Below are 17388 nucleotides of genomic sequence, written 5' to 3' on the forward strand. Positions count from 1 at the left end.
GCTGCTAGTGTGTCTCCCCCTCGTAAAAAAATAAAAGGTTCCAGTTTTGCTGAGCAATAGTTACTTCGGGTGAAGGACGGCCGAGTGGAAGAGCATGGGCCGGGAGTCAGAGGTTCTGGGTTCTGATCCCCCCTTCGCCACTTGTCTGCTGTGCAACCTTGGGAGAGCCATTTCACTTCTCTGTGCCCCAGCGACCTCATCTGTAAAATGGTGACCGTGACTGTGAGCGCCCCGTGGGACATGGACTGCGTCCAACCTTAGTTTGTATCTACCCCACCGCTTAAGAGAATGCCTGGCACAGAAATGCTTAAATACCACTAAAGAACAGAAGCAAAACAAACAAAAAATCCCAGCTATTGACCCTAACACACCCAACAAGCATTTCCTGCCCAGGAAAGAGAGAGGTCTGCACCCCAGGAATGTGAACTGACTTGCTGGGGACCCAGTGAAACCAGATCAGTTTGGAGGCTATCCCTGGGCTGCGGGGCTATTTTCCGGTGGCCCTTAACGGTGAACTTCCTAAGGGAAGATTTCAGCCCTAAACCGGAGTTTCCACCATCCTGAAGACCCACAGGTCTGGTCAACCGGAACTGCTCGGCACTAGAGTAGCCCCAAACTCCCGAGACCGAGCTGGAAATCAACTGCTGTTAGGCGTGGTGGCAGGCTCTGACATCTCCAAGTAGCCATCCTACTACGAGCCAGGCCCAAGCCTGCTTTGCTTTTGGAGATGGTACTCATCCAGGAAGGGTGATTCAAGAATAGAGTGGGATATGAAGCTTCACTAAGTTCTTTTGATGAGCTTTTTTCTGCCTTAATATGGTGGATGTGTTTCAAACATGCAGAATTCATTAATTCTGATGCATGTCTACTTCATCAGCCCACATGGACTTTTTGGAACGATCATCTCTGCCGAACCACTGGCCAATTTCAGTTAAGATGGAAGTTTTTTTTTTTTTTTACAGGCTTAGACTCTACTTGCAGTTAACGTTTTCTTTTGCTTACCATAATTTAGTTAATTCTATCCCAACTAAAATATGAAGTCATCTTAAGTCCTTATCTTTTGCTGTCATTCGTCCTTTTAAAAAAGATAAAAATCACCAGTTAAATCAGGCTGACGCTAGTAAATGTTTCACGTTAACAAATGGTAATGCTTTATATCATTTCTAGCTTTCGGCTTGAATTTAGAGTACGTTTCCATTACCCAGCAGGCATTTATTGTTGGTTTTATATGGCTGGCTAACTTGAAAGCCCAATGTTTTCTTACTAAAGGGCATGCAAGAGTTAGTTTTTCTGTATTTGAAACTCAGAGGTATGGAGCTATTTAATTTTTAAATACAGTGAAATTTCCAACTTGAAAGTGACTGCCATCCTCAATTTTAAGTGAATGCTAACAGCCTTTTAGAGAATCGAATTTGGCATAAAAAGAGGACGAAACAACGGATTCTGGAAAACGATTAAGGATCTCTGTATACAAAAATGTGGATTTTGGCAGCACTAAAAAAAGAAGGGGGGGGGTGGCGGCACTGACTATTTCTACCTTGAAGAGAAAACAACATTTAAGCTTTTCATAACTTGAGGAATTCCATTCCCTAAAAGCTTCTTGTGAACGTACCAAATCTCCACACAATAGTAGCGAGTCCCGTAATAGTGAAAAATCTCTCTGCCGTTCTGGCACTGTTTAGCAAACAGGGAGAAATGTTGAAAAGCTAGGAAGCCAGTGAGGCAATGCCCATTGAAATAACCGTGTCAAGAGTGCAAGGGGTCTTACTCGGTTAATAATCTAACCACCTCGAAGGGACACCCTAACCGTCCCGGGTCGGAGCATTTTGAAAAACGATTCCGAAGGTGAAAAACAGCATATAAAGTTCCAGATAAAAACGTTTGAAGTGATGCATTTTACTAGGATCATTGGCTTCGTTTTCAATCAACGGAACTGCGGTTACTTTCCGGCAGGTCGGGGGGGGGTCGCGGGGCAGGGGGAGGAGGAGGGAGGCGGGGAAAAGGGCGTCGAGCCTTCAGGTGCCGCTCCGGAAACCCCACGGCCCGTCCCCTCGGGGGAAAAAAAAAAAAAAAAATTTTAACTCCCAGAGACGATCGAAAGAGATGACTATTCGCGGACACCTTTTACGAGAACGTTTATTCGTATTAAAGCAGAAACCAGCCCCTAAACCCTTGGCTACAGCCGTCCGCCCCGGGGACCGCGAGACGCCCAAGAAAAAGGCCGCGGCGCGCCGTCGGCGGCGCGATGCTCTTCACTGCAGTCGGCGGTAACTCTTACAGAGTTCGTGGTCCCTGATATCGCCCCAGCCTCCGTTTTTCACGTGCGGGGAGACGGCGGCCGTGGAGTACCTCTTCCCGATACTCAGAGTCTCGGGAAAGAGATGCTGTCGGTTACCGTTCAAGAGCGATTCGATTTTGGCACTCTGGGCGGACGGTCTACAGGGCTTCTTGTGGTGCATGCCGCAGTCTCCGGCGTGGTAAATCCGGGGGACTTCGGGAACCAGGACTTTCCAGAACTTGGGAAGACAGGAGACGGTCAAGTACTGCAGGGTCCAGTCCCAGTTATAGTCGTCGTAGGTGCAGAAGGCGTCCGTGCAGCGGATGAGGTCGCGGTAGGCGTCCCGGGTGAGGGCCAGGCCCATGTTGTGCTCTGTGGATTTCCAGGTTTTCACCTCCAGCCTGTCGCCCTTGCCGGAGAAACCGCGGAGGGAGGAGTAGGCCCCCAGGGACAGGACGTCGCAGTCGGGGCACTCGCGCCGCTTCTTCTCCCACATCTTCTTGAGGACGGGGTAGAAGTCGGGGGCCAGGTAGTGGTCCTCCTCCACGAAGAGGACGGGGCCGGCGTAGTCCCGGAGCACCCTGACCCTCTCCCAGACGAAATGCAGCTTCCACCACCAGTGGTGCTTGGTCTGGGAGAACTTGGCCTCGCGGTAGTGGCCGAAGGAGTCCGGGTACTCGGCGTTGAGGCAGCCCAGCTTCAGGGCCTCCTCCTTCTCCAGGTCCCGGGGACAGTCCTTGGGGTCGTGGCCCGGGAACTCGTCGGGGTAGAGCTGGATGCTGAAGGGGAAGAAGACCTGCAGGACGGGGCAGAAGTCCACGCCGGCCACCAGCTGGTTGATCTCCCTGGACCAGAAGTCGTGGCTGAAGATCAGCAGCACGTTGCCGATGCCCTGGGCCCGGCGGAGGGAGTCGAGCAGCAGGCGGAGGTACTCGGGCCGGTTGTGCACCTGGACCACCAGGACCAGGTCCCCGGGGGGCGCGGACGGGCCGGGCTCCCCGCCGCCGGCGTTCCTCAGGGGCTGGTCGAAGTTCAGCTGGTAGACCAGCGAGCGGTAGACCAGCGTCAGGTTGTCGGCCGAGGGCCGCGGCGGGGCCGCCGCCGCCGCCGCCGCCGCCGCCGACTCGTTGGCCAGCCGGCGGAGGCCGGGGGAGGCGTTGGGGGGCTCGCCGCCGTCCTGCGGCACCGGCGGGGCGAAGGCCTCATTCTTCCGCTGCCGCCCGTTACTGTTCCAGAAGACGAAGCCGCAGGCGGCCACCAGCAGCGTCAGGATCAGCACCTTCCTCTTGTAGATGCGGAACCTCATGGTCTCCGGGGCCGCCGGCGGCTGAGGGGGTCGCGGGCCGAGACGACGCCGCCGCCCTCCCCCCCCCCCGCCCCACCAACTCCCCACGCGCTACCTCATCCCCGGCTCCGCGGCGTCAGGAGGCTCGGCGGCGGCGGCGGCGGCTCATCCTCCCTCCTTCCCCGGCCTCTAAGGGACGCGGCGGCGGCGGCGGCGACACAATAGGGCCCGGAAGGAGGAAGGAAGAGAGAGCGCCCTCCCTCCCGCCCTCAGCCCTCCCCGGGCTCCGCTACCGGCCCCGGCCGCCGCTCCTTCCCGCGCTCATCCTGACGCCACGACAAGCCGCCCGGGCTTCCTTCCCCCGCCCTCGGCTGAGGCGACGGCGGCCGCGACGGGCTCCCACGGCCCCGCCGGCTGCCGCGGCCCGTCGGCCCCGCCCCTCCCGCCTCCCCATTGGTCCGCCCCCCGCCCCGTCCCCCGCCCATTGGTCCGTGCGGCCGTCGCTCAACCCTCCTCCACCCGCCCCTTCCGGTCTGGCGCCGGGGGCGCCCGAGGGGGAGACGGAGCGGCCGGGGGCTCCCGCCGTCATAATAATGTGGGTATCTGTTAAGCGCTAACTAGGTGCCGAGCACTGTCCTGAGCGCTGGGGGAGATGCAGGGTCATCGGGTCCCACGGGGGCTCCCAGTCTTCATCCCCATTTTACAGATGAGGGAACTGAGGCCCAGAGAAGAATAATGTTGGTATTTGTTAAGCGCTTCCTAGGTGCCGAGCACTGTTCTGAGCGCTGGGGGAGATAAAGGGTCAACAGGTCCCACGGGGGTTCATAGTCTTCATCCCCATTTTACAGATGAGGGAACTGAGGCCCAGAGAATAATAATGTTGGTATTTGTTAAGCCCTTCCTAGGTGCCGAGCACTGTTCTGAGCGCTGGGGGAGATACAGGGTCAACAGGTCCCACGGGGGTTCATAGTCTTCATCCCCATTTTACAGATGAGGGAACTGAGGCCCAGAGAATAATAATGTTGGTATTTGTTAAGCGCTTCCTAGGTGCCGAGCACTGTTCTGAGCGCTGGGGGAGATACAGGGTCATCAGGTTGTCCCACGTTGGGCTCCCAGTTGATCCCCATTTTATAGATGAGGTAATTGAGGCCCAGAGAAGTGAAGTGACTTGCCCACCGTCACCCAGCTGCCAAGTGGCAGAGCCGGGATTCGAACCCATGACCTCTGACTCCCAAGCCCGGGCTCTTTCCACCGAGATACCCTGCCCCGGCCTCCCCCAGACCGGGCTGCGGCCACCTCTTCCGCGGGTTCGGGAGCTCGGCCTGACCCCGCCCCCGCCCCGGGAGAGACACGTCAGCCGGAGCCGGGCCTTCCCCTCCACCCGCGGCCCGCCTGGACGTCGAACTGGCCTCTTGCCTCCACTCCTTCGAGGGCTTTGATAGAAAAGAAATGGCTTCCCCCAACCTTTCACTCCAGGCCCCACCTAAAGGGGGGCTAGATTGGCCGGAAGAGGTCTATATTGGGTGAAACTTTTTCCCAACTTATGTGCGTCTGGAAAAATTCAGGGAATGGGACCAAAAAAATCATGTCTGAGATGAAGCCGATTTGACTCACCTCTTTACTACATCAGGATTTGACTCATCCTTCACTACATCAAGAGTAAGACCCTGCAAAGCCCTCCACGGCATTAATATTCATCTTTATATTCAAATGCTTCTCTACTTTTAATTCATTCATTCGATCCTATTTATTGAGCACTTACGGGATACAGAGCACTGTCTCCCCCACCAGACTGTAAAACCCTTGAGGACAAGGACCTCCTCTACTAGAAAGTTCTACTATGTAAAGTCCCTTATGGCATTAATATTCATCTTTAAATTCAAACGCTTCCCTACCTATAAGGTATTTTAATGTCCATCTGCCTGCCAGACTGTGAAAGCCTTGACGTCACGGTTCATATTGACTCAACTCTATTGTATTCTCCCCCAAGAGCTTAGTACAGTGCTGCCCCAAAAAGGACTCCAGAAAGACCATTAATTGATTTGCTTTCCTAAAGGTGATTGCATTTGTATTACATGTAGAATTTACCTTTATGTCCTACCTTTTTTAACAAAGATCTTGAGAAGAAATTTTAGTATTACTATGGAGACTAGGCCTCAAATATAGAAGCATTTTGCTTAATAGTATACAATGATTAAAAAATGGAAATGAGGTCGACAGTCTGATCTAACCTTGGCCATGTCTATGCTAGAAAAATAAAGCCAGAACTTTTCTAATGTTTTTTTAATCTAAACCACCCAAAACAGTTTAACACCTCTCACAAAGTCTCACACCTTCTAGTAGGCAGAATTAATTTTGCGGGGCTATGCCAAACAATCTGGTGATGTTACTCACACTTGCTAATAGATAGCTACACTGTATTTGTCATCAGAACCAAAGTGGTTTCAGGATCCAGTAGTGAGCTAATACCGGTCTCTGTGTCTCAGGTTCCTTACCTGTAAAATGTGGATTCAATACTGTTCTCCCTCCTAGGCTGTGATGCCCATGTGGGCCTGGGACTGTGCGATCATGTAATGAAATATGTAAAAACATGGATATATGTTCCCAAGTCCTAGAAGAACTGTGGAAGATGGTGTGAGCTGAGTATCTTGGCTAGGAAATGAAGATCTATCACTTTCAGTTCAAGAAAAATGGGACTATAGGTATGAAAATTCAAAGTGCTGCTGGGTTAGAAGTCCTAAGTTTGCAAATATGTCTAATAAAATCATCCTACAAAGAAATATAACACATTAAATTTTTATTTTGGGATCACTATATTACTCTTATGGTGAGGATTGCCAAAGTACGAAGTCCACAGTCTCCGACCTAAGAAAAACCACACAATGGAAAACACCCATGGAAAAGGGACTAAGTTAAATGGATCCCATTTTATCCTGACACTCTTTGCCCAGAGGTTAAGGGCAAGATTCTGAAAAGGCCTATGCAAATTTCATTCACTTTTTTTTCCCAAGATGAACAAAAGTTTGCCCTTAAGCCTACTACTTGACTGAACATGAACTTGGGAGACGTGACATTTAAAAAAAAAAAAAAAACTCTTCCAGTACAGCTGCTTTTTAGCCAAGATGATTATTAAAGATTCTATTATCCTATTATATATTTTATCTGTAAAATACCTAGAGAGGAAAGATGTTTCAGTATTTTAATAATTTAATATGCAAAAAACACTCCCCATACACCTTTTAAAGGTTACAAAAATGCTTAGAAATCATAAACAATAAGCTGTGAATGTGAAACTGCCCAAAGGAATCCATAAAATAAAAAGAGTCACACACAAAGCAACATTGCTTCCCACTTCAGTTTGAGGTAATTCTTAATTCCCTGGCATATTGGTGAAAATATAAGTGAGCACTAGTACCATATTCCACAATATGCCAGTTATACTTGATTAAAAACTCTTGTAGTTTATCCTGCAGGAGTGAGTGGCTAGTAAGAGTTGTGGAGGATGGTGCTACCGTAAAATCAAGTTCTAGGGAACAAGGAACCGAGAGGCCAAGGCCTTAGTTGGCACTAAAGGGTCTTGACGAGGGTGGTGATTTATTTTTTTTTTAAAAAAGGGATGAAGCATATTCTTCACCAAACTCACTCACAACCAGAAACAGCAAGATTTCACAAAATAAAGAATACTAAAACAATTCAAGGGAATTTAGTCCACAAAGCTCTAAACCAAAGCCTTACAATGAAAATCAATTAGTACTTCAGAAAATGCCAAAAAGACTAAATTTACAAAGTACAGTTAGTTTTTTCATAATGCATGTTTTCACATCCCATTTCGGGTGGAAGGTGATGGCCGAATGAAGGAACTTCCTTCCGACAACGCACGCCTGTCTGGATCAGTGTCGGAAGGAATGGCTTTGTGCGCATGTACGGTGTCACATGTATGTTTCCTTCATGCATTATGAGAACTGATTATATAAAAGCACTCTTCCTGCCAAACCAGTTGACAGCGTTTGTTCCCCCCCGACAAGTTGACGCTGTCCAACTTCCGGAATATGAGATAAGGGGATGAAATTAACCTTTTGACTTCGAGACTCTAAATGTATCACTGGATAGCATTTCCTTCAGTTCTGTGCCATCACCTATTGCTCTGCAATGAGCGATCCAAAAACTGGGAGTAACAGTGTAGGGAGCAAAAGTAACAGATAATAGGTGCTTCTGTTCCTCCCATATTATCTACCAGGACTACGGTGTGGGATACGTAGTGAAGGTTCATGGAGACAGTTGCTTGGATGAAACAGCTTACGCATGATCTCCCACATTCACAAGTTTTTGATGTGTCCAAATCTTGACAGAGATGAGAAGGAACAATATGAGGACCATATGGAATCCTGTAGGGAAGGGAATTTAAAATCAAGTTATCTTGTAGTTAAAAATCGCTAGGTACATAACTTGTATTGCATGTTACAGTATGAAACATTTCTACTCCCTCATCCAGGGTCTACATATGTGTTCTCGACCTCACACAAAGTATGGAAAGGTTCATTCAAAATTTAAACGAGGGACCTGTTCTCCAATCCGTCATCCAGGTCAGTGGCAAAAGAATAAAGTATTGCTGGTTCAAGACTAATTTTAAGAGTAAATAATTCATTACATAACAGCATTTATTTATTGAATAACAACAATAATAGTATTTGTTAAGTGCTATATGCCAAGCACTAGGGTAGGGTCAAGATAATCAAGTCCTCTATGGGGTTCACGGTTTAAGGAGAGAGAACAGTTATTTAATCTCCATTGTACAAATGAGAGAACTGAGGCACAGAGAAGTGACTTACTCGTGACTCACACAGCAGGTAAGTGGCAGAGCCAGGACTAAAACCGAGGTCCTCTGACTTCCAGGCCCATGTTCTTTCCACTGGGCCTCACTGCTTCCTTAATAACTTTTATTAAACCCTTGCTGTATGCCAGAGCAGGGAAAAGAATATATGGGAAGGACACGGTCCCTGTCTCCTGGGGAACTCATGCTCTAAAAGTACAGCTAGTGCAAGCCTAATCGTCAGAGTAAACCACAATAGCAAGCTGTAACTACCTTTCACTCTGGCCTCCTTTACAAGTTAAAATATTCAGGTCACGCTCACATTACTCACATAAAAACGCCCTTAAAATCCATGTTTTCTTTTCCAGCAAAGATATTGCGAATGTGAACAGATGCCAAAACTCTACTACTCTTCAGGAATAGTAAAGTTAGAAGAAATGTCAAAACAACCAAAAGGCCCTCACCTGTAATCTTTTGTTGCTCGTGCAGAAGACTCTAATAAAGGTAATGGTATTTTCAACTGAATAGTAGGAACCAGTAGATTAGGCTGTTCAAAGGGGTTGCCAAAAAGGTCCAAGTTCTCAAGGGATAACTTTTTAAAGTCACTGGGCAAAAACGGAAGTTTGTTGCAAGATGCTGAGAGGAAACGTAAATTACTCAACTGCCCGATCTTGAATGGAAAACGAATCAATTCGTTATCATCAAGTTTTAAATATATAAGTTCCCGCAACTGGCAAAACTGCACAGGGAGAGCTTTGATTTTGTTCTGGCTGAGGTCCAAACTCTGTAGAGACTTCTGGAGGGTGGAACTACACAAAGCTACGCTGAATGTCTCCAAGTGATTGTCACTCAGATTAAATTCTTGAAGGTTGACCAGGTCCCCGATTGTTGCTGGCAGCTTTTTTATATGGTTGTGGCTCAGGTCTAGTTTCCTAAGCTTTTTCAGACAAAGCATGCGCATATCCACCCTGGCAAGCTTGCAGTAGGAAGTCTGAAGATGTTCCAGAGAATAAGGGAAGTTTTTGGTTAGAGGATAGTCCCTTTTGGAGGTAATGATCATTTTAGTTTTAAGCTTCTCAACTTCTGAAGTCTTCACGGGTACGAGGCTTAGCGGCGGTACGGCTTCAACATCACAGCCTCGGTGTGCCAGTCTCACAGCCGAAAGGAAATTCTTTAAATTGCTGGAATTGGCCTAAGAGAAGCGATAATCATCAACCTCATTACACAATTGTAAGTTCCAATTCAAAACTTTAGGCGCATGTGACTACTCTTCCTGGATAAACAAACAACAGTGAGAACTATTTTGAAAATTAACTTTAGGCTTTTTAATAGCTACTCGCTTTCATTCCAGTAAAAAAAGACGAAAAAGCACAAGTCACCGTTTATCACAATGAACTAAAGGGTGCGTTACATAGTTCAAATAGAAATGGATAGATTGAAGAGTGAAGAGAAGTAAAGAGTGAAGCTAGGAAACAGCATCAAGTTCCACTTTTAAAATTTGGACCTGAACACTTGCTACATTTCTAAAGACCATTTTACCTATCTTACATCTTGATTGAATCACTTGCTCATTTCCTAGGCTGAAACACAGATATGGCCAAATTTTAAGAAAAAAGATCAACTTCTGAAATCACACCATGGAGCACACCTTTAAAAATTTCAATATTTTATTTCTCCTGCCTCAATTTTTTTTGCTGAAAAATGTCTTGGAAGGTTATTTTTTGTAGTACTCTGAGTGCTAATGTATCTTTATGCCTACTGATGCTCCTCAAAATAGAAAGATGGGTTAGCCGGTATATGAAAGTTTTACACATTAGTGACTTTCCTGAAGTATCAGCAAATTTACATTGTGATTTTTAACACAGACTATAGAGACCATGACAATTCTCCAGTCACAGAGATTTTTCTGGATTGATTTAGAATTTTCTGAACTATAGCAGGATCTATTCAAAGAGAGCTTGAGTAAAAGGGGAGCATCAAATTCTATTCTATCTCTGCACTAACATCCTTTTGAATACAGGCAGCTAGTAGTGAATGGCTAAAGTCAACCTATCTCGCCCCCGAAGCAAAGGGATCAAGAGGATACCTCAAATCAATTGCCTATACAAGGTGAGCTTCTATTTTTTAAGATAAATTTCCAGCAGAAGATACTTCTTGGCCCCAACTATCCCTTGGGAAGTCAAGGACTAATTAACCTAACTGATATTCGTGATGATTGAGCCAAGGAGACAAAGGAAACAGGAGCAAAGCGATAGATCACTAGTCCCACTTCCAACCTGACTTCAGAGTCAGTACAAGTCACTAAATTTCCAGTAATTCAGGTTTTTCCACCACTCTGACCCAGGCCCCCAACTCTGCTGTCAGTTATTGTGGCCGTGGGTCCCAAGTGGGATAGTATGAGGTATGGGGTGGATTGGGAAATCGAGAACTAGGAGGGGAAAATAACAATTGTCAGTCACACACGTACTTAGGCCAGTCAGAAAGCCCATAAGAAAGGCTGTACTGCCTTATCTTTAAAGAGGGAGAGAAGTTAACTGACTCAGTCATCCCTGTTGCAACTTGTCAACAGACCCTGTAAATGGTTTAGAAGAGAGACACTTAATTGGTGGTTAAATCTGGCTTTTCCCAATGCTTGCAGGTTTAAAATGATTATAACCTTATGAGCACTGATAATTGAAAATAGGATATCTTGGAGGCCCAAATACCATCTTTCAAAGCTGATTGATGTTTTCTTAGAGCCATGGGGCTGGGAAAAGCTGGAGCTGCCCCACGGAAGTTTAACAAGTTATCACTTGAGGAATCAAATTTGGGATGTGAATGAAGTCTTCACATCCTGGGCTTAAAGAAATTTAAAATGATGCAAGAATACCACATATACAACTGAGAAAGGAAGCAGAGATAAAAAGTGCTGCCTAAGATTACTAAACATGTAGAGTTTGAGGGCTGTCACACAGGTCTTGAAAACATGGGAGAAAGATCCCAGGTTTTCCCCTCTTACAAGGAACTCGGGGAGACAAAGCCTTTAAAGGAAAATTCCATTCGAGCCCCTACCTTACTGAGACAGACATCAACAGCAGGCTCCTTCAATCGGACTGTAGCTTTCCCTTCCTCCACATATTTGGTAAAGAACTGCTCGATGTTTTCTCGTAACTGTTTTGAAATAAATGCAAGAACATAAATCACACAATTTTTTTTTTTTTTAACAGGAATTGGGACAGTTTTCTCCTAATTATGAAAAAAAAAAACTCACAATGGTTAAAATTTCTAAAGTTGGGTGGACATGCCTTCTGAAAGCTTGCAATGATCTAAAAGATTAGTTCTCCCCTCCCTGCTTTAAATGGTACACTAAGCCTTTATGTTTGATAGGTAAATCCAGACCCAGATGCATTATTGAGCACAAAAGGTTATTCAGTTCAACAAAAACTACTGCCACGGACTTGCAGCTGTTGCAGAACTGTGCCAAAGAGGTTACACACACATATTGTTATTTTGATTGTTTGAACAAGAGGATTTTCTGATGGATTGGCAGAGAGTTAATCTGCTGAATTAAACATTAACCACATCAGTCCACTTTATTGTCCACGAAATAAGAGTGGTCTGTATAGGGTTACAGGACACCGTGGAAATTTGGCACATCACTTTGCGGCAAATGAACATACTGTTCACTTGTCACAAAGACAACTGTCACCAAGCTCCTCAAAGCATTTAAAAGGTCATTTAGCTCCACCCCTTCTTCAGTATCTTCTCTCCTTTTTCTTTCCCCACCAAAGCCTATGTTCACAGCGGGATTGAAGCCAGAATGTGCAATGGTGGTTACTTTGTTTGTGTAATATCAATTACGTCAGCAGAGCTCACCCAGTTAATTCTGAACAGATTTATCAGTAAAAGGTTTGTATTCTCTTTCCTTGACTTCTCAGAAAATGGCATTAAGAATCTCTTTAGAAGTGTTAATTAAGCAAACTCGTTATTGCTAGTTAAATTTTTCAAATTTTACTATTTTACAACTTTGAGAAAATCAAGTTTCAATTTCCCCAACCCATATCTCTAAATGTAGCTCCCATCTAAAAAAGCTGTGGCCCACCTGGTTTTATAGCAGTTGTCTGGGATCAACTTTTTAAAAACATACCTGCTTATAACAATCATACAGATGGTAATTCATCTGTAACATGTGCAACAAGTTTATAGCATCTATTTGCTTAAATCTTTTTCTTGAAAATATTGCATTCTGGTGAGGCAAAGCGACACAGGTCCAGAAGCCAAGGAACTAAGACAGATCTTTGCCTGGCTGTGAACAGGGCCGAGTTTTAATCAAGTCTGAAAAACACAATTTCATTAAACTCCCTGCCTCCAGACGCATCATCAAGCAACTTTAGTATGGAATGAGTTAACGAAATTTAAACAGGAGATTTCCTTCATTTGACGATGCTTTCTTCCCCCAATGAGTTGCTGCACCAATCATATTTATTCGGTGCCTACTCTGTGCAGAGCACTGTATTATGTGTTTGGGAGAGTACAGTCTCCTCTTCCGGACTGTAAGCTCGTTGTGAGCAAAAAAGATGTCTGCCAACTCTGTTGGTCTGTATTCTCCCATATGTTTAGTACAGTGCTCTGCACACAGTAGGCACCCAATAAATACCACTGATGATGATGATACACTATTACAGAGTTGCTAGATATGTTCCCTGCCCATAAGGAGCTTACGCCAAGCAGCATGGCTTAGTGGAAGGAGCACAGGCTTGGGATTCAGAGGTCATGGGATCTAATCCAGGCTCTGCCACTTGTCAGCTGTGTGACTCTGGGCAAGTCACTTCACTTCTCTGTGCCTCAGTTCTCTCATCTGTAAAATGGAGATCAAGACTGTGAGCCCCACGTGGGGCAACTTGATTACCTTGTACCTACCCCAGCGCTTAGAACAGTGTTGGGCACATAGTAAGCCACTTAAATACCATTATTATTATTACACCAATACTAAATACCAAGTAAAATGCTGCAGTTTGGGTTCCTGCAAGGTGAACATTCATAAGTTTAATCAAAATGCCCCAGGTAAAGAGAATGCTTTGCACATAGTAAGCGCTCAGTAAATACCACTGACTGACTGAGAAACCCTGAGGGTGTCTGAGTTGTGCAGGGCAGGAAATGAAGGGAAAAACCACAACAAATAACAACAACAAGAACTTTTGCTAAGTGCTTGCTATGTGTCAAGCACTGCACTAAGTACTGGGGTAAATAATGATGATGGTATTTCTTAAATGCTTCCTATGTGCCAAGCACTGTTCTAAGCACCGGGGTACATATAAGGTAATCAGGTAGGTAGAAGATGACTGCGTCCCACCAGGGGACCACTAAGTAGGAGGGACAACAGGTAATAATGGCATTTGTTAAGTGCTTACTATGTGCCAAGCATTGTTCTAAGCGCTGAGGGGCAGGGATGACGACAAGGTAATCAGGTTGTCCCACATGGGGCTCACAGTCTTAATCCCCCTTTTACAGATGCGGGTAACTGAGGGACAGTTAAGTGAAGTGACTTGCCTGACAAGTGGTGGAGTGGGGATTCGAACCCATGACCTCTGACTCCCCAGCCCGGGCGCTTTCCACTGAGCCACGCTGTTTCTCAAAGGTACTGAATCCCCATTCTGCAGATGAGGGAACTGAGGCACGGAGGAAGGGAAACGACTCGCCCAAGGTTACAGAAGCAGCAAGCGGAAGGGGCGGAATTAGAACCCAGGTCCGGGCTCTGGCCACTAGGTCAGGCTGCTTCTCACGGGAAAGAATAGGGAAGGAGGGTTAGGGGTGGGCAAAACGGTGAGGGAGGCCGAAGGAGAGAAGACGCAAGGGGTGTCATGACCATCATCCCCCTCATTCATTCAATAGTATTTATTGAGCGCTTCCTATGTGCAGAGCACTGGACTAAGCGCTTGGAATGGGCAGTTGGGCAACTGATAGAGCCCATCCCTGCCCCGTGACGGGCTCACAGTCTAAACGTGGGAGACAGAGGGCAGAGCGGAACAAAAACAAGACATCATCAAAATAAACAGAATGAAGGGGATGTACACCTCATTCACAAAATAAATAGGGTAATAAGTAATACATGCCAATGAGCACAGTGCTGAGGGCAAGGGGGAAGAGCGGAGGGAATAATAATAATAATGATGTTGGTATTTGTTAAGCGCTTACTACGTGCAGAGCACTGTTCTAAGCGCTGGGGTAGATAAAGAGTAACCAGGTTGTCCCACGTGAGGCTCACAGTCTTCACCCCCATTTTACAGGTGAGGTCACTGAGGCCCAGTGAAGTGCCTTGCCCACAGTCACACAGCTGACAAGGGGCAGAGTGGGGATTCGAACCCATGTCCTCGGACTCCCCAGCCCGGGCTCTTTCCACTGAGCCACGCTGCTTCTAGGGAAAGGGAGGGCTCAGTCTGGGAAGGCCTCCTGGAGGTGAGCTCTCAGTAGGGCTTTGATGAGGGGAAGAGATTCCCCCCACCCCTTCATTCGTATTTATTGGGCGCTTAGTCTGCGCAGAGCACTGTGCTGAGCGCTTACCCTCCTCCAAGAGGCCTTCCCAGACTGAGCTCCTCTTCTCCCTCAACTCCCTCTACCACCCCCCCTTCACCTCTCCGCAGCTAAACCCTCTTTTCCCCCTTTTCCCTCTGCTCCTCCCCCTCTCCCTTCCCATCCCCTCGGCACTGTACTCGTCCGCTCAACTGTATATATTTCCATTACCCTATTTATTTTGTTAATGAATTGTACATCGCCTTGATTCTATTTAGTTGCCATTGTTTTTTACGAGATGTTCTTCCCCTTGACTCTACTTATTGCCATTGTTCTCGTCTGTCCGTTTCCCCCGATTAGACTGTAAGCCCGTCAAACAGCAGAGACTGGGTCTATCTGTTGCCGACTTGTTCATTCCAAGCGCTTAGGACACTGCTCTGCACCTAGTAAGCGCTCAATAAATACTATTGAATGAATGAATAGAATGGCCAAGGGGGCATCAGAGAGAGACCGTCCCTGCCCAATGACGGGCTCCCGCTCTAAACGGGGGAGACAGAGGGCAGAACAAAACAAAAACAAGACCACCACCCCCCCCCCCTTCGGCTCACCTTGTACCTGGCCCCCACTTTGTCCTTCAAGGTGCAGATCACCAGGTAGACGCCGCCGCCGCCGCCGCCGGGGGGGCCTCCGGGGCCGCTCCGCCCGCAGCCGCCGGGCCGAAGAGGGGGGGACCCCTTGTCCGTGTGGCGGCCCAGGGACAGCACGGCGCGGGTGCCCCGGCCCCGGTTCCTCAGCCCGAAGGCCGGCAGCTGCCGGTTAACCACCTCCACGTCGCACTGGAGCTTCATGGCGACGGACGACGGACGACAGCCTCCCCTCGGCCGCCCGCTTTGAAAGCGGCCCCTTCCCGCCCGCCGCCCCCCCCCCTCCCCCCCCGCTCAGGCCCCCGCGCGCGCCGGGGTGGGCCGACGCCCTGCCTGAACCGCCGCGCCCCAAGCGTCTCGGGAGGGTTATTTTTTTGGGGGGGGAGGGGGTCTTTTTCTTGTAGCTTTTAATTCCAACAAACCTAACTCTAGAAAGTTCCTGTCACGACAGTTGGGAAAGGTGTTTTTTCTGCGCTCCAAGGGCCGGATCCGGGCGCCGTGCAGGGCGCCCTCGGGCGGGTCCTGGGAGAGGGCGGGAAGGAGGCCCCGCCCCTCCCCCCTCCCCTCCCGCCTGAGGCGACCGCCTCCCTCCCCGCCGCCATTCATTCAATTGTATTTAGTGGGCGTTTACTACGTGCAGAGCACTAGACTAAGCGCTTGGAATGGGCAAATCGGTAACAGAGACAGTCCCTGCCCTTTGACGGGCTTACAGCCTAATCGGGGGAGACGGACAGACAAGAACAATGGCAATAAATAGAGTCGAGGGGAAGAACATCTCATTAATAATAATAATAATGTTGGTATTTGTTAAGCGCTTACTATGTGCCGAGCACTGTTCTAAGCGCTGGGGGAGACACAGGGGAATCAGGTTGTCCCACGTGGGGCTCACAGTCTTCATCCCCATTTTACAGATGAGGGAACTGAGGCACAGAGAAGTTAAGTGACTTGCCCACAGTCACACAGCTGACCAGTGGCAGAGCTGGGATTCGAACTCGTGAGCCCTGACTCCAAAGCCCGTGCTCTTTCCAATGAGCCACGCTGCTTCTCTTGCTTCTCATTAAAACCATAGCAATAATAATAATAATAATGTTGGTATAATAATAACAATGTTGGTATTTGTTAAGCGCTTACTATGTGCAGAGCTCTGTCCTAAGCGCTGGGGTATACAGGGTAATCAGGTTGTCCCACGTGAGGCTCACAGTCTTCATCCCCATTTTACAGATGAGGGAACTGAGGCACCGAGAAGTTCAGGGACTTGCCCACAGTCACACAGCTGACAAGTGGCAGAGGTGGGATTCGAACCCATGACCTCTGACTCCAAAGCCCGGACTCTTTCCACTGAGTCACCAACATCATCATCATTATTATTGTCATCATTGGACGTGGACCTGGGGGTCAGAAGGAGCTGGGTTCTATTCCTGCCTTCACCACTTGCTGGGTGACCTTGGGCCTGTCTCTTCACTTTTCAATAGTATTTACTGAGCGCTATGTGCAGAGCACTGTACTAAGCGCTTGGAATGAGCAAGTCGGCAACAGATAGAGACAGTCCCTGCCGTTTGACGGGCTTACAGTCTAATCGGGGGAGACGGACAGACAAGACCTGGGCCTCATTCATTCAGTCGTATTTCTTGAGCGCTTACTGTGTGCAGAGCACTGTACTAAGCGATTGGGAGAATACCGATAAACAGAAGCTCAGCACTTGGAACGTGCAATTCGGCCACAGATAGAGGCAATCCCTGCACCACAACGGGCTGACAGCAGTGACCTCATCTGGAAAATGAGGATTTAGAGGGTGACCCCCATGTGGGACAGGGGCTGTGCGCAACCTGCTTAACTTGCATCTACCCCAGCGCTTCGATTTGGCACATCATAAACTCTGATC

The 17388-nt window shown here is 47.8% G+C and overlaps 2 protein-coding genes and 1 long non-coding RNA gene across 5 annotated transcripts; 1 reads left to right on the forward strand and 2 right to left on the reverse strand.

Moving 5' to 3' along the window:
- Positions 1–2118: 2118 nt before the first annotated feature.
- MGAT2 (alpha-1,6-mannosyl-glycoprotein 2-beta-N-acetylglucosaminyltransferase) lies at positions 2119–3779 on the reverse strand. The gene has a single exon (XM_003428383.3). The coding sequence runs from the start codon at positions 3582–3584 to the stop codon at positions 2253–2255; it is 1332 nt and encodes a 443-aa protein (XP_003428431.2). The 5' UTR covers positions 3585–3779; the 3' UTR covers positions 2119–2252.
- Positions 3780–4086: 307 nt separating this feature from the next.
- On the forward strand, positions 4087–12275 carry LOC114816594. 3 transcript variants are annotated; one of them, XR_003764391.2, is made up of 6 exons: positions 4087–4158; positions 6096–6265; positions 8056–8146; positions 8742–8877; positions 10394–10482; positions 11580–12275. It is a non-coding gene; the product is annotated as an uncharacterized LOC114816594 (long non-coding RNA). The 3 variants fall into 3 exon arrangements; XR_005660771.1 differs by having other exon boundaries at positions 12144–12275; XR_003764390.2 differs by lacking the exon at positions 4087–4158 and adding an exon at positions 5160–5222.
- LRR1 (leucine rich repeat protein 1) lies at positions 6344–15749 on the reverse strand. Its single transcript, XM_029079119.2, has 4 exons — positions 15471–15749; positions 11425–11523; positions 8838–9565; positions 6344–7948 (listed from the first exon to the last, which is right to left on the reverse strand). The coding sequence occupies exons 1-4, from the start codon at positions 15708–15710 to the stop codon at positions 7696–7698; spliced, it is 1320 nt and encodes a 439-aa protein (XP_028934952.1). The 5' UTR covers positions 15711–15749; the 3' UTR covers positions 6344–7695.
- Between the last annotated feature and the right edge of the window lie 1639 nt (positions 15750–17388).

Source organism: Ornithorhynchus anatinus, chromosome 14 (assembly GCF_004115215.2).
Source record: "Ornithorhynchus anatinus isolate Pmale09 chromosome 14, mOrnAna1.pri.v4, whole genome shotgun sequence".
In the NCBI taxonomy this organism is placed as follows: Eukaryota; Metazoa; Chordata; class Mammalia; order Monotremata; family Ornithorhynchidae; genus Ornithorhynchus; species Ornithorhynchus anatinus.

Coding starts and splice junctions, on each gene's coding strand:
- MGAT2 (XM_003428383.3), bottom strand. CDS start 3,584: ATGAGGTTCCGCATCTACAAGAGGAAGGTGCTGATCCTGACGCTGCTG.
- LRR1 (XM_029079119.2), bottom strand. CDS start 15,710: ATGAAGCTCCAGTGCGACGTGGAGGTGGTTAACCGGCAGCTGCCGGCC. Junction 11,524..15,470: donor AAGTGGGGGCCAGGTACAAG/GTGAGCCGAAGG, acceptor ATTTCAAAACAG/TTACGAGAAAACATCGAGCA. Junction 7,949..8,837: donor CGAGCAACAAAAGATTACAG/GTGAGGGCCTTT, acceptor CCTTCCCTACAG/GATTCCATATGGTCCTCATA.